At 41.1% G+C, this 17,011-nt stretch overlaps 1 protein-coding gene across 3 annotated transcripts in view; it reads left to right on the top strand.

Annotated features, from left to right (window-relative positions):
* ACVR1 (activin A receptor type 1) overlaps positions 1–17,011 on the top strand; it is a 128,670-nt gene that overhangs the window by 88,460 nt on the left and 23,199 nt on the right. For 2 of the 3 annotated variants that reach the window (XM_054723076.1, XM_028141197.2), the window contains exons 4-7: positions 5,259–5,522; positions 7,686–7,897; positions 11,913–12,012; positions 15,683–15,829. In XM_054723076.1, coding sequence (XP_054579051.1) covers positions 5,259–5,522; positions 7,686–7,897; positions 11,913–12,012; positions 15,683–15,829 — 723 coding nt within the window. Of the gene's footprint in view, positions 1–3,979; positions 4,029–5,258; positions 5,523–7,685; positions 7,898–11,912; positions 12,013–15,682; positions 15,830–17,011 lie in introns of those variants that run through there. The other variant, XM_054723075.1, reaches the window with a different exon arrangement.

Raw genomic sequence — 17,011 nt, 5'->3', positions numbered from 1 at the left:
ATATAAGCCGTCATTTCGAATGAATGAATCATTGATACTGTTGGAAGGAGTCCAGAGATGTTTGGCGTTCCTTTTTTAGCCTATAAAGTTCTGAGCTGTTGGACTTTTATAACCACCCTCTAATAACCATGTGTGTGGGGTTTTTTTTTTTTTTTTTTTTTGTGCTACTTTGAGGTGAGCCCATAAGAAATTCAGGCTGTTCCTGGGATCACAGTTAGAGGCTGGTTTCCTTGTTGCATTTCCTCATTTGTTTGTTGTGTCAAAGACGTTAGTAGGAGATGTGGGGTTTTGTGCACCATTTATGATGATGATCAGTTTAAAAGCCTTAAAGCATTAGGGAGAGCATGACTAGACAGGTGCGAGGGAGAGAGGGAGAGCATTGGGGAGAAGAAGTCCAAGTTCGTCCTGTTGTGCCTGGTTTGCTCAAGTCCCACGTAAAACGCACAGGTGAACGCTTTTACTATGAGGTACAAGATGATCCCACACTGTGGACAAGTTTGAAAAGTCCACGGCCCTCTTTGCTCTGCCTCTTCCTCTGCCAGGCTAGGATTGGGCCATGAGACTAGGTGTGCCCAGATGGCGAGGTATTACCCAGAGCAAAACAGATCTTTTCAAAGATTCGGCTGTGGCGAACCCCTCGATCCCGAGCCTGCGCCTCTGGTTGGGGAGCCAGCCCTGGATCCTCCCAAGGGGCATTGAACTCTGCTGCTCCCAGCCAGATGCAGGCGAGTGTGCTCGCTAGGCCTTGCCCGGAGATACAAAGGGCACGCGGTGCCAGCCATAACACTGAGTAATGCTGGGAGGTGCCTTCTAGAACAGACAATGTGGGCGAGCTCCTCAGAGAGGGAATACCTCTGGCTTGACTTTTAAATCACTAAATTATTGAAATGATTGTTAGTTAGGTGGAGTAGACTTGCCTTCTGCCAGGACACTTCCTGGTTATTTGCATAGGCAGGTGTGAAATACTTCCTATCAGATGTGGCGCCTCCTGGGAAGGCGATTATCCTTGCTGTGCACCGTATTCATATCATAGTCTGTGAGGTGAGAGGTCTGCAGACACTTACCTTTGGCCCTAAGAGCAGTTTTGTGATAATTCTCGTACCCTTACGCCCCTCCCACCACAATCCCGCCCCAAGTAAAATATCACAGGCCCACACATGTTATGGTTATTCCCAAAAGTTGACAGGACTTTATAAAACAGTGAGTCATGGGCGTTCTGGGGCCAGCTGTGTTCCTTAGAATTGTGAATATTAAGATCTGAAAATGCTGCTACCTTGCTTTTAACTCTGTTGAATTAGTAATCCTAGCTTGGAAAATCCTTTTGGCATCTCTTTGACTATTCCACTTTGCCGGATCAAGTTGCCAAAGTGGCATTTAACCAACGTGTATGCGTGTGTGCAGGCGTGCGCATGTAGTCATTTTTCTGTTCCTAGGAATGAATCTAGGGTCTTTATATTTGTCTGTATATGAAAAATAGATACATAAAGGGCTCTGCTCATTAGTTATATGGGAATGTACAAATTCAGAGGGTGAAATGTGGATGAGAAACAAAATAGGACGAAGTTGGTGAAAGTTTTATATTTCCCCATGAGCTAACTGCTGGACTGAGCTCATGGCTCCTCTATATCTGAGTTTGAGTTAATAATTACATATCATTAACAGCTGTCTTTCTTCCTTTTTTTTTTCTTTTTACTTGATTGTGAAGGGGAGGATATGAAAACTGTTGTTGTTTTTTTGACATCTTACTGAAAAGGATCACTAACTTAGAAGTAGTTAACCCTAATCATCTATACTCAACCACCGTAGGAATATAAAGATTCACGGAGACTGAGAAATGAATGAACCCCTTTGACTTAGTTTATGACCCCATAGTGAGTACAGTGGGTTGAATTTCACTAAAGACCATATTTACTTGAGGCTGTTCAATTCTGGCAAAATTCTTTAGGTTACAGTCCAAACCTCTGACAGTCCCCACGTCCTGTTAGAAACTACCGGCCTTGGAAAGGTCTTGCATCTGTGGATGCAGAGTTCAGTTTGGGCTGGAACTTTAAAAGTAGACTTCACTCTGAGAGCACATTAGAAAAAGTATTATTATTGCATGTTTTGTTTGTTTTTTTTTAATTTGACAGTTTTTACTAGAACCACAAAGTGTCATTAATAACTTGGTCCTCTGGACCATCCGTTTCCATAGGATCAATGATCAGTGAGCCCTCTGTTGTCTAGAGTTACAGCCGTCCCCTGGTACCCTCCAGAGATTGGTTCCAGAACACCCCTTCCCTGCCCCCGCCAAGTCTGTGGATGCCCAAGTCTGTTAATAAAATGGCATAGTATTTGCATACAACCTATGCTCATCCTCCTATACACTTTAAGTCTTCTCTCGATTACAATACCTAATCCACTGTAAATGCTATGTAAATAGTTGTTGTATTGTTTAGGGAATAATGACAAGAAAAAAAGTCTGTATGATCATTGTAGGCTTAACTACATAGTATAGACACATCAGCAACAACATAACTTTTTTTTCCCCCCAAATATTTCTCTCCGAGGTTAATTGAATCTGTGCATGTGGAAACCGTGGGTATGGAGGGCCAATGGTATTTGTTTATAGTTGTTCCTAGTGCACCGTAGGTACAGAAAGTTAAGTAATTTGTATTCTTTAATCCATTATCAGTCTATGAACAGCTAATCAATCTCCTATTTTATTTTACCTCTTCCTCCCAAGTCTAACCCCTCAACCCCAACTTACTGTTAACAGACACAACCTCTTTAATGTGTTAGGTATGTATTTTTGGATATATGTAGTCTTTAAAAAACATTTAGGGTTTTAAAATAGATGCTTATGTTTGAATTTACAGAAATTGCGTTATTGCACCGTTTTTAAATATAGCCTTTCTAATTCCCTGCTGTAGATTACAAACAAATCAATATGACATACTAACACCCTCCTCCCTTCTGCCCATCCGTTTCCCTCCAAAGAATCATCACCTGTCGGGCAACATAGTTGGCAGCCCTCAGCCAGCTTTGTGCCATTCGAGAGTGGCAAGCATGTCTAGACTCCCTAGAAATATTATCTTTCAACTCGCTTTTGGCAAGTGTAAACTTTTTGCTGGATTATGTCAACAGATATATATGTTTCTCATCCTCATCGAAATAAATTGGTGCTGGAATTTCTCTTGGATTTCTCTAGGCAGGGAAAATAAAGACCATCTCTTGGCTCATTAAAGTTTTTGCTCATTAAAAATGTCTGAGGGCTTTTGAGTCTCGGGGGTGAGTTGGTGACATACATATACTGTCAGCGGCTATTTTGGATTTTCTGCTTCCAGGCATGTCTTTGCTCTTGGATAAGCCCCTTGTGGTTTTCAAAAGAACTAGCAAGTCAATTATAAATAGAAGGCCTTGTGTCTGTGTCTGCATGCACTTACTCTGTGGGACGAGGCACCCACATTTCAGTGGGCAGTGAACTATTTTCACTTTGAAGAGGGAAGAAGAAAGATTAAGAATGCCATTTTTTCCCCTTTTTGAGATAACCCACATCTCTGCGCACACCCACGCAAATCTGTGTAAATGAACTTGACATTTTCAAAGACCTTACCTTAAGGTCTCTTAAAAGCACAGCCACCCGACCGGTTATTTTAAGAAAGAAGCAGTTATCTCACAGACCTGTGGCAGAGGGTTCAGGATGAGAAGGCGGACTGTCTGTGCCTTCGACCATCCCAGGGAGCTCGGAGAGCTGAATGTCCTTATATGAACAGTGCTAGGGTGAACGCGGCCACAGCTAACTAATCAGTGGCTTCTAGGACGTGGCTGTTTATATTATATTTTGACTTTCCTTCCCTGCTAGTAACTAGTGGAAACTGTTGTGACCAGCAAGTCTGAACTAATCATTCTAACAAGAGAGCCCGGGGGAGAAAGAGCATATGAAAAATGCAACTGCGAACGAGGGTTTCAGAAAGAGACAGGAGTCTGCTTGGGTCTGCTTCCCTGATGATACATTTCTGCCTCTTTCCATTGCGTCTTAGACCCACCAGGTGCGGGCTGTGCCTTGGATCCCATCTGTGACCTTATTGTTCAGACATTGTTCTGTTCCCTTTGTCTTCTTGTGCCCTCATCCTCCGTAACTGGTGCCAAACTTTTTTTCTGCCACTTGAAAATATGTAAGCAGCTATGAATTTCCATTGTAATTAATGTAAAATGTTCAGTGTTATTACTGTTAAAAAATTAGTCCAGGCATCTAGCTTAAAGTATTGATAGTAAGGGTTTGTAGTTCTAGACTTGTAAACTCTTACCTTGTGGTATATTACTGAAGCAGACCGGTAACAGCAGGAACATGACCATTTCTTGTATTACTGGTTCATGAAGATTTGTGTGGAACTAGCAGGAATGGGCATTAACAGCTGCCATATATAGGTTGTCCCTAAAAAACGTATACACACTTAACAGCTAATAGCTCAATTTTGAAAACGCAATGTATTTTTTTTAAAGCTTTATTGTTGAAAGTATTACGTATCTCCCCTTTTTTCCTCCCACCCTAGGCCCTCACCACCCCATTGTCTGTGTCCATGGGTTATGCATATATGCATACAAGTTCATTGGTTGATCTCTTCCCACCCACCCTCCCCTGCCTTCCCTCTGAGGTTCAGAAGTTTGTTCCATGCTTCCATGTCTCTGGATCTATTTTGTTCATCAGGTTATTTTGCTCACTAGATTCCACGTATGAGTGAGATCATGTGATACTTGTCTTTCTCTGACCGGCTTACCTCGCCTAGCATAATATTCTCCAGGTTCAAAACGAAATGTATTTTAATAAACACTGCCTTTATAATTATTCAAAGTGTGTATTCATTTTTTGGGACACACTATATTTAGGAACCATCCTTTTTCTTACACAAAATAAAAGAGATGAGCATTATGTTCTGATAAAACATTTTATTTTGATGCAGGGATTAGGAGATGAGAGCCCACTGGGCTGAAGATAACACGTAAACCACAGTGGGAGAAATTCATTTTCTGGAGCCTGTGGACAAATGATAACCAGTCTTTAGCCTAGTAGAATCTAAAAGAGTACACAGCTTATATAAATGAGTTTATATACTGAGAAGTGATTATTATTTAGTAGTTGGTCAGGTGAGAGATACAAGACCACAGAATGTGGACAGTGATCTTGGAGAAACTGTCTTATTCCCCCCCCCCCCCCCCCCCACCCCATGGGTATATAATCCATTCAGTGACTCCCCCTCTTCCTCTCTATCCTTTTGCAGATGAGAAGCCCAAGGTGAATCCCAAGCTGTACATGTGTGTGTGTGAAGGCCTCTCCTGTGGGAACGAGGACCACTGTGAAGGCCAGCAGTGCTTCTCCTCACTGAGCATAAACGATGGCTTCCATGTCTACCAGAAAGGCTGCTTCCAGGTCTACGAGCAGGGGAAGATGACCTGTAAGACCCCGCCATCGCCCGGCCAGGCCGTGGAGTGCTGCCAAGGGGACTGGTGCAACAGGAACATCACGGCCCAGCTGCCCCCTAAAGGTTCTCACGCACTTGTCTGTTTCTAGATCGAGGATTTTTGTTGGTGGTGTGCTGGTTCTCTGGGGGTTAAAGATGGGAGTGGCTCCAAGGCTTTCCTCCAACTCTTTGAACCAGAGGCAGTGGGTGACAGGGAAGATGGTTCTAGGGGAAGAAGAAAAAGGCACAACCTGTAGAATCTAAAAGGAGGATGGACATTTATAGGGAAAGTCAGTAAGGCGATGTCCACCTCAAGGACATCTTGGCTGGCCAGGTCTCTCTCGGCAGTTACACACAGGTGGACAACAGTTCCTGATACCTTTCCAGTTAATGAGCCAGGATGCCATTCAACATTTCTGAAAACATTCTGCTTAGTCAAGAGTTGAGTGTGTAGGGAGGAAAATGAAACCTAAGACTTAGGTGCCTGAGTGGAAAACCTCTTTATAAGGAAGGAGACAAAGAAAGGCTCACTCAACGCTCACGTCCGATTCCCAGTGATCCATCACTGAAACATGAAGCTGTGTGAGACTTCCCACGAACCTTGGAGTTGATGTGGAATCTTCTCTGTGTCATATTCAATGTGGATTCCATAGCCAATGGAAATCAGTCCTCCTCTGAAGTTGTTTCCCCATAAAATGAGCCTGAAATTGCTATCTCAGAGTTCCTACAAATATTAATGTACCTTAGTCTGTGTAGATTCACTCTAAGGCAAATTTACTTTTAATAATATCGTACATTTTTAATAGGCATGGTTATTTAATTTTGCTCTCACAAAAGAAGAATCAACCCAAAAAATGGAGTAGGAGAAGCTAGTGGGAGCATCCATTGCTGGAAATGTCAGCCAGCAAGGGAGAAGACAGAAAAATGAAAAAGACTGATGCACGATCACATTACAGTAATTGTTGAAATTATGGTGATGACCTTCAGGCATACAGAAAAGGTTAAATTCTGATAAGCAAATAGGTTTGAATAATAAAAGACGGTTTTTAAAAGAGAGATTAGGTATTTAAATGGTTACAGCTAAAAGGCTACGTGATGGAATACAGCTGTACTCTTAAACTTTGTGAGTTTACTTGTTATTAATAGAGTGGGGAGACATGAAGAAATGTCTGCATTCACACAAAAATTATATCTCTAGTTTGAAAAATTCCTAGCCTCTGAGTTGTAATAGAAAAGTTATTTTCTTTACTTAAGGAATTTCTAATTTAATTAGAGAGGTGTAATATTTATAATTTAATGTTGTATATAATTAGTTTTACACTTTATAGTACAAGTGATACGTGCCATGGGGTATTTTGCCAAGTGGTTGATTAAATTAGTTGGATTCGGAAAGTTAAAAGAAATGTATAAAGGAAACTAGGCTTGAGATCGGATCACTGAAGGGGCCAGGAACATGGAAAATAGTAAGTCACATATGTTGGGAAGAATGAGGCTTGGTGACAATGTCATGAAGAGGTCTGAAATTCAGAAATAATTATTGTTTTGGGATCTTTTAATTATGGACATTCACTATCCAAATAAGAAAATTTGATTGAATTCACTAGGCAGGTAGAAAGTCTTTGAGAATATTTGCTTTAGTGGTGTGTGAGTGTTAAGTGAGTGCATGAGCATTTGGATGGATAATGTAAGAGAGAACGCCTGAAGAGTCAGTGAATGAATGTTTTGAATGAGTGAATGAATGTTGAAGACATTGAGTAAAAGAACAGATGCAGGAATAGGTTCCTAGGCGAAATCATGATATAAAAAGGTCAATGAGAATTCAGCAACAAACATCTAGGATACGTTGGAGAGATTGGGCAATTTGGTCTTAACTCAGCACTGTCTAGGGAGAGTAGAGCATAATGTCTGTCTGCAAGGGGCTGATGATAAAATATCCGTACAGATCAAATCCAAGTTAATAAGAGTAGCACCGGAGATTTGTATAGTACTCTATATTTTAAAAGCACTCTCATATACATGCATTAATGCAGTTGATTCTCAGTGGAATTTTTCCAGTTGTGTCTAAATGAATACTAGATAAAATGACGGGGCTATTGGCCAGGTGTTAGGAAGTGTGTTAGTTTTAACACTTTGTGACTTGTGAGACTTTGTGGTCAGGATCTGGAGCTACCTGCTAGGGTATTGGTTATCAATATTAAACAATAAGTAAACAGTGACCCTTACAACCGTTTTCGCCCCCATTTCCAGAGAAATCCTTTTCTGGAACACAGAATTTTCCCTTGGAGGTCGGCCTCATCATTCTGTCCGTAGTGTTCGCAGTATGCCTTCTAGCTTGCCTACTGGGAGTCGCTCTCCGGAAATTTAAAAGGCGCAACCAAGAACGCCTCAATCCCAGAGATGTGGAGTACGGCACCATCGAAGGGCTCATCACCACCAATGTTGGCGACAGCACTTTAGCAGTGAGTTGTGACCCTCGCATCCCAGCCATAATGAAGGTGGCTGAGGATGCCTTCTTATTTTGAGCATGAAAGCTAACCAGTAACTGGTGACTGGACAGTGCGCACACATAGCACTGGCCGTGCACGGCCTAAGCAAGCATACGCTGGCACCTGCCTGGTCTCCCCTATCTGAGAACATTCATTTTAGACTGTGTTTATATTAAATGAGAGGTGGGATTGATTCACTTTAGCAGATTTTGGGGCGTAAGGGCAAAGGGCCATGTGGGCGGTGGGGGTGAGAGGGGAACCTTGGGGTTGTTGGTCCTCAGTTACGTTTTTCTTTTAGCAGTAAAAGTGCTTTTATAAAAAGCACCTTTTGCTTAGTATTAAAAATCACTTTTCCTTCTAGATTTTTTTTTTAACACCCTGTAATTTAAGACTTTAAAATTTGACATTCAAAAACGAAGCTATTAAATTTTTCACGCTCCTGTGCTGCCCCCTTGTGGAGTGCAGTCATGTGGCTAAACCAGGGATGTCCAGGAGAAATAGGTGCAGCACATATGTAATTTTGAATTTTCTAATAGCTACCTTAAAAAAAGTAAAAACAAAACAAAACTCCAGATGATATTAATTTCAACAGTATATCTAACCTATTATATATAGTTATCATTTCAACATATAATGATAAAGAATAACTAATAAGATATTTTACTCCTCTTTTAAACTAAGATTTCAAAATCTGGTATGTATTTTACACATACAGCCTACAGTAGTTCAGACTAGCACAGTTCACTTGCTCAGTGTCAGCATGTGGCTAGCAGCTACCCTAATGAACAGCACAGAGTTAGAAACTATTGTATTTATATGCTTTAAAAGTACTCTTGTGTATTTTTAAATGAGGAAATCCCAGTAAAAAGTGACTGCCTTCCTTTTTTTTTTTTTTACAATTTAAATTTGTTTTTCAAGGGTTATTGTTTTTAAAAATAAATATTTTTATTTATTTCAGAGAGGAAGGGAGAGGGTAAGAGAGATAGAAACATCAATGATGAGAGAGAATTATTGATCCACACCCCCCCACTGGGGATCGAGCCCACAACCTGGGCATATGCCCTGACGGGGAATCGAACCATGACCTCCTAGTTCATATATCGACTCTCATCCACTGAGCCATGCCAGCTGGGCTCAAGTGTTAATTTTAAAGAAACTTTAAAAAGTGGAAAAGGGAATTATTTGCTGTAAATGGGTTATCGTAAAGTGCAAAAGAGAAAAGTGTTAATGTTCTAAAAGGATACTATGCTGAGTCTGCCTACTCTGAAAAAGGCATCAGACTAGTGAGTGTTAGAGAAGTGTTAAAAACATACCCGTACCAAATCAAGGTTCCCTTTCATAATCTGATGAATTGAAAGACAATCAAGGTAATCATTTTGTAATGGGAGTCAATGTTATTTAATGCCATGATCATGTGTCACTTAAGATCATCTTGTGTTAAATCTTCTAGACCAGTGGTCGGCAAACCGTGGCTCGCGAGCCACATGCGGCTCTTTGGCCCATTGAGTGTGGCTCTTCCACAGAATACCACGGCCTGGGCGAGTCTATTTTGAAGAAGTGGCGTTAGAAGAAGTTTAAGTTTTAAAAAATTTGGCTCTCAAAAGAAATTTCAATCGTTGTACTGTTGATATTTGGCTCTGTTGACTAATGAGTTTGCCGACCACTGTTCTAGACAACATGCTTAAAAGTGTTTGACATTTCTGTAGTTCAGCCTGACCTGCAACTTCCTTTTTACTGGAGAGGCCTTGCCCTTGACAATCTTTGTGGCTCGGGTCCTACACCTGGACCATTTTTGGTGAGCTGTTAAAACATGGGGTGATAGCAGATCCAGGCTGGGAAACGTCCCAGTCCGCTGCCTTCCCCATTACTGGGCCACCTGTCAGATGTACTTTTTGGTCTAAAAAAGGGGGAAGAACCCTTGTTGAGCTTCCTCTCACCTACCTATTTAAATGGTAGTACAGCAAAACTGGGAAAAGAGGAGAGAGGACATTTTATTTCAAAAAGTAGAGGATTACAGTTTTTTGTTAGAAAAGTACTTAGAGGTTAATTTCACATTTTGAGGGAAATTAAATAAATTTATTGAATTAGCAGCAAGAACATACAAGGCTGCCCAGGCTGGTGTGGCTTGGTTGATTGGGCATTGTCCCATGTACCAAAAGGTTGCTGGTTCGATTCCCAGTCAGGGCACATGCCTGGGTTACTGGCTTGATGTCTAGGAGGGAGTATGTGGAAGCTGATCCATGTTTCGCTCTCACATTGATGTTTCTCTCTCTCTCTCTCTCTCCTTCTCCTTTCTTCTCTCACTTAAAACCAATAAAACATCTTTTTTAAAAAAGAAGATAGACGGATGAATCCTGACAAAGATTTAACAAAGCAAGATTCAAAAATATATTTGTCAGAACTTCATTCCTTAGAACAGCTAACATAACTAATCACCATGGACAATATTAGGAATATCTTGTGCACATTATTGTTTAAATAGTTTTTATAATTTTGAAAGAGGGACGGGAGTGTATGCTAAAATAGCCTTCTCAACTCAACCATGTTAGGTGAGAGTATGGTGCGATATAACAACATAGTAAACAACACTATTTAAAACAAGTTGTCCTTATTGGTCTTCATACTTGCTCATTTAAGCAATATGCTCATGTATGATTCAACAAAGCACATCTTTCTAAACAGCTCCCCCACGTTGAAAAGCAGCCTTGGGGCCCCAGAATTGAAGTAGATGTTTGGATATCTTTGGTTGATTTCCTCCCCATCCCCATCCTGGGGACGAGGATTATATATTATGGCAAAAATAACATATTCGTTTAATTTCCTGGATTATTCTCTCAAAATATTGAATAAATAAAGAGAAACAAAGAACATCAAATAGATGGTTAGGGGGATGTGAAAGTCTCCTTCATCTATACTCAATTCCTGTTGATTATCCATTTTGTGGTTTTAAGGATTCTAAATTTTTCCTTTGGATACTCAGCTTTTGGTAATTTTGCTGATCAACAATACTTCACAGTGGTACTCAGAATAAGTAAAAAAAAAAAAAAAAAAAAAAAAAAAAAGGTGAAATTCAAACAAATTAGTGTATCACATTAACAGGCCAGCTAAAACGTTTGGGAAAGGATGAGGAATGTCAGCTCACTATGACTACAACCTGACCACCATCACCAGGGGCTCAATAATGTATATTGCAGGCAATCCACTTCTGATACAGAAAGACCTCTGCTTCTTGACTGCTTTCTAAGAAGGAAAAAATTTATGAATGAACTAATGGGGAATCTTTTTCATAATATGTTATTTGCTAGAAGTAGATTTGGGGCATGGTTTTATGTTTCCAATGAAAGCTTTAGTTTTTCTATGAGTCGTGGCTAACTCCCATCAAGAAATGACACATAAGGTGTTAATTTTTTTGACCCCTTTGCTCCTCACTCACTTAAAAGGGTAACACCTCCATCCAGGTAGCCCCTCTCTGCTGGAGTGTACCAGTTGAATGTCTCTGTTCTCTGTGTGACAAGCAACCTGAGCGCCATCTGTTCCTTATTCCTGATTTGTATATTTTTCATGAGAGCCCCTTAGTTGGCATATCTGCTAGATACTGACAAGCAGAGTAGAATATGGTCAATTATGCCCAGCTCTTTTCTCTCCTTTTTGCTCCACGTGGTCTTAGTTCTGCTACTCTCCCTGTGCTCAGCTTAGACTTTCTAATTCCCGTCTTTGACTTTGTCCACTCGACTTCTTTATATGTTTAATTCTAAAACTATGGGTGCATAAAAGGACCACATAACCCTCAGGAAAACCTTTCTTGTATTAGGGAAAGGATGGGCTTCTGGTTTTTCTAATAAAACCAGTGCTTCTGATAGCGGCTGTTCACGCACACCAGTGGTGGCCAGGTTGCTGCTGCTGTGGGAGTTAGAACGCTATGCATGCTCGTGCTCTAATTCGAGGGCTGTTTCTCAACAGTGTCTTTTCTCCTTGTCTCGAACCACAGGATTTACTGGATCACTCGTGTACATCGGGAAGCGGCTCTGGTCTTCCTTTTCTGGTGCAGAGAACAGTGGCTCGCCAGATCACACTGTTGGAGTGTGTCGGTAATTCATTTTCTCTTCCTTTGCGGGTTATGTGCGGTGTTATTTGTGGTCCTGGAAGTAGGATGGCACTTGGAAAAATCTGTTTCTTGTTTCCTAACATCGGGAGATGGGGGGTAGCCCTGTGGTGTGGCTTTGTCTCTGTTCTCTGTGTGACTTGTGTTGGAGTACCTAAACTTGCACAAGTCCTTGTCCAAGGAGCCTGTCACTAGTTAGTAGAGCCCATGTTTAGTCAAAAGCTTTCAGTTGTAAGTACACCCTTTGGGATGCCGGAAATTCTTGAAACATGAATGAATAGGGCGGCTCCTCATTGTAGGTATTGAATGATCCGAGGTAGGCTTTAGGACCATAAATTTGCTTGTTGCAAGTTTCTAATTCCTCTCACTCTTCCCCTGCCTTTAAAAATAAGGAAATAATTTGTTTAAACAAGATATATGTATTTCTCTATGGCCACTCACAGTTTTTCATATAGAAACATATTTACGCGTAGATGTAATCATTGTGTACAATTTGTGTCACTTTTTTTAGTTTTAAGCTCACACACATTTCCCCTTTTTGCACACATCATTAATATTTTTAAAGACTGTTTAATAATCATCTATTGAAAGTTCACTTTTCTGTAACAGTACTACTTGAGAGATTTTGCACACATTGCTTCATTCTTTTGAGTCCTCAGAATAAATTCCTAAGAATTAGGATTTCTGGGTCAAAATTTAAGACTTTTTTATTGCTTGTTTTATATATTGCTGGGTTGCCCCCTACCAACATGGTACCTAATGCTTTTATTTATTTTTATAATTTTTTAAAATATTTTTAAGTTGATTTTTAGAGAGAGAGGAAGGGGAAGGGGGGGGAGAGAGAAGAGAGAAGAGAGAGAGAGAGAGCGAGAGAGAGATCAATGTGAGAGCAGAACATCGATCAGCTGCCTTTGCACACACCCCCTACTGGGGATTGAGCATGTGCCCTGACAGGGAATCGAACTGGCAACCTTTCGGTGCATGGGATGATGCCCAACGAACTGAGCCACATTGGCCAGGGCCCTAATGTTTTTATTTCAAAGTCTCATTTTTAATTAGTTGTGGTGGATATTTGCCAGCCACATGATCGTTTTCATTAATTTCTCCTTTAGACGCCATGCAGAGATGACCACAGTAGTGATAATGGGTTGGCAACGTCTCTGTCCTCTCCTCCTGGTTCTCCTGGTTCCTCTGGGCTGGACTCGGCAGCTTTGGGGGAGGTGGCTCCCTCCACCACTTGGCTGCTGTGCTCTGGCTTTTCTTGCTGTTTTCCTGGAAACCAGGACACCCCCAAGCCCAGTAGTAGACGGGGGGACGGACAGGGATAGTAAGAGCAGCAAGTCCCAACTCAGGCACACAGACGGTCAGCTGGAGCCTGTTGCCTTTTCCCTAGGTCTCCAGCTACTCGACTCCTTTCTGAACGCCACTTCACACTGCTTCTCTGCAGTGGAGAAAATAAAAATGTCCCCAATGTGCTCATTGCATCCAACCAGCATTGTCCTTGTGGACCAGTTAACATCTTATTGGATTATGAACCAGGGATTCTGGCTAGTGGTGAGAAGGCAGTGAAGGGAGACTCATCCCCATCTCATCCCCATCCTTACCATTCACAGGGCAGCAAGTCTCAAGGTCAGTCCTTAGAGATTGACCCCAGAGTCCAAAGGGCAAAATAATGTTGCATCTTTAAACATATATACTGTTTCTGGTTATAGAGATATTCTTCAGTCATTTTTGAAATACTGTAAATTCAAATACAGCATTTTGTTGGTTTAGTGCTAAAGACTTGAATAAAAGCGATGCCTTTTTAGTAGCTTATCGTGTTCATGTGCTAGAGTTTAAATAAAAATGTATGTGATTAATTGCTTAGATAGTATGTTATCATTATTGGTTCAAAAGCAAAGAAACTGGACTAGATCAGTTCTTTTCCAGGCGATGACCAGTGAACCCCTAAATTTCAGAGGCCTTTAGGGATCCTCTTTGTGGGGCTCCATGGCCAGGACTTTGGACAACTCTGCGTCTGTTTTCAGGGATATATTTATAAGGATGCATTTGTAAAAAACAATTGACAACGTAAGAGTTTGAGAACCATTGAAGTAGGTTCTATTTTAATTCTCTCTACTTATCCTGACATTCATCTCTGTTTTCTTTAGAAAAAAAAAAAAAAAAGACTTTAAGGGAACTTTTTAGTAATGGCCGCAATTCTCTGGGAAAATTTTCTCTCCTTCCTAATGAGACTCTGAGGACAAAGGGCAACCAAAGATAAGGAAGGGAACCAACGGCAGGAAAAGATTAGACTATCATTTCCTAGCAGCTGATTTTGTAGTATCTTTCCCCCAGCCTTCATCTTGAGCTACAGATGCTGGGCAGTTGACTTTATTAACTGACTTTATTAAAATTAATCTTGTGCTAAACACTATTTGTGTGACCTGACAAGGGCTCCCAATGACCACTTACTGACCACATTTAACATCCTTTTGGATTGGTAATTGCTATTTAGTAGGGACATTGTTTGTCATAAGGAAATCTAGATTGAGTAGTTTTGATCATGTTTCAGGTGAGTCACCCGGACAGACATGCTTTCTCTCTCCTTGTTTGGGTTCTTGGCGGCTTAGTTGTTCAGCAAAGAGCTGTCTTCCTGTCTGTGCAGGTGGTGCCACAGCTGCTTATTACCAGCCGAGATTCCCAGCAGCACTTGCCTGGGTAGAAAGCCCCACTGCACTGCAAGTTGTATCTCCTGCTGCATGATTATCTAGGTGCCGCACACGTACCCCTTGATTATACCCCGTGTTGATCCCCAGAGTCTTGTGGTAATTACCTCTTCCTCCCAACCTTCCTGCTCACCCCTTCCTATAATTAAGGAGAAGGGTGGCAGAGGACGCATGGAGTTGACAAGCTGATGGTTGTGTTGCTGCTGCCAGAGAGGGCAGGCACCCAACAGAATCATCACAGCTAGTCACCACATTCTGCAAAATGTCTTCTCCCTTTGGTCTTTTCCGTGTGGCCCAGGGTGGCATTGCAGGGGCTGTCTCACAAGCAAATACCCATGACCAATGTCAGAAATCAGGACTGTTCTGGGATTACGTGTTTAAGACTTTGCAAATCCTCTTTTGAACTATATCCTCCGCCAAGAAATCCTTTAGGGATGGCAGTGGCTGCTTGTCGATCCCCTTCTCAGCATTGCTTTTTGTGTGCTTGTGTGTGATCGCCTTTTTAACCCTTCAGAGCAACACATCTCCAACTCCACAGTCTCCTTTTTGAAACATATAAATGTCTGTGTAAAGCCGTATACATGTTTTTGCCCTTCCACACCACACTGAAATCTAATGATCGATACCATTTTCTAAGTTTTGCTAACTTTCATGTGCTTTTAAAAACTATATGTGTTTCTGACTCTTTAATTGAGGAATTCAAATGTAAAACTTTATCATGTGCAGCTAATTGTGCCGTGCAGATACTGAGGATGTTTAACCTGTTATTACAATGGAGTGGCTGCGAGGGGCAGGTTCTACCTTTACAGGCAAAAGGTCCTGGTATTTATATCCCCTAAATTGGAGGTTTCCCAGTAAACAGTGGGCGTGGTTAAGAGTTGCAGGTATGAACTTTATTGGCGATCTCCTCTGTGCTGCCCAGTGTCACCTCTGCGCTGCTTCCCACAGGGAAAGGCAGGTACGGTGAGGTGTGGAGGGGCAGCTGGCAAGGGGAGAACGTTGCTGTGAAGATCTTCTCCTCCCGGGATGAGAAGTCGTGGTTCAGGGAAACAGAATTGTACAACACTGTGATGCTGAGGCATGAAAATATTTTAGGTAAGTACCAGGGTAATTCCCCTCATTATTTTTATCTAGAAAGAAATAATTTGCTTGCCTTTGCCCTCTCTGATGGGGTGCATGTGAACTTGCCAGTCTCTCCTGAAGAGCGATACAGGGATCTTGCGCGTTTATATGCTATTTAATTTTTTAACACTAATTTCTTGTTTACATCTGCAGAGAAGTGAAATTGGAAGTTTCCCTCAGTGATGAAAAGGAAATTGTTATTGTTCCCTCTTATTCTGCAGGTTGTTATTTAAACAACAGAAATTTGCCCCATATTGTTCACTTCAAGGCTTCCTCGGTGGTTCTGCTTATCCCACACCCTTGTTGAATATTTATTACTTGAATCAAACTAAGAAAGCTCTTTGGATGATTTCCTAGAGATTCACAGCTCCCAGGGACATCGTAATTAAATGCACATTCCCTCAAACTAGGCATCGTTTTTTAAAGCCCAGATTTACAGAGGGATTTAGCATACATTTTAATTTGGAAACTAAAGCTTAAAAACATTTGTGAAATATGTGGAGAGCTCATTGAAAATACTGCTATGGAATTATAAAGGGTGAGAATATTCCTTGTGTCCACTGGCGTATATGTTTTTTGAAAAGTTTCTGTAAATGTGTTTATACTTATACATCTTTGATGAATGCTACCTGGTGTGCTTTTTAATTGGTGGGTATAAAGTTCATATAGAATTTGACCTGTAGAAGATAGTGTTGGACATGTTGTGACTATTGGATTAGGTTTGGCATACACAAAGCTGTTTGCAGAATTTATTTCTATTCCGGTACAGTCATACGCAGTATAAATTTCAGTCAGTGACGGACACCCTATACAACAGTCGTCCCATAAGATTATAATGGCTGGAAAATTCCTGTTGCCCGGTACATTGTACCTATGGAAATGTTGTAGCACAACACATTACTCACATTTTTGTGGTGATGCTGGTGTAATCAAATCTGTGCAGCCAGTCGTATAAAAGTATAGCGCAAACGGTAATGCACAGTACATAATACTTGATAATGAATGGCTATGTTACTGGTTTATGTGTTTACTATGCTATACTTTGTTATTATTTTAGAGTATACGCTTTCTACTTATAAAAAGAAAGTTTACTGTAAAACAGTATGCCATGTTATGCAAGCAGCAGCCTCACAGTTTCCGTGTTTACCATATCTC

Source organism: Eptesicus fuscus, chromosome 11, assembly GCF_027574615.1.
Source record: "Eptesicus fuscus isolate TK198812 chromosome 11, DD_ASM_mEF_20220401, whole genome shotgun sequence".
Classification (NCBI taxonomy): Eukaryota; Metazoa; Chordata; class Mammalia; order Chiroptera; family Vespertilionidae; genus Eptesicus; species Eptesicus fuscus.
Note: the sequence above shows the minus strand (reverse complement) of the source record. Positions and strands in the feature narration are given on the sequence as shown.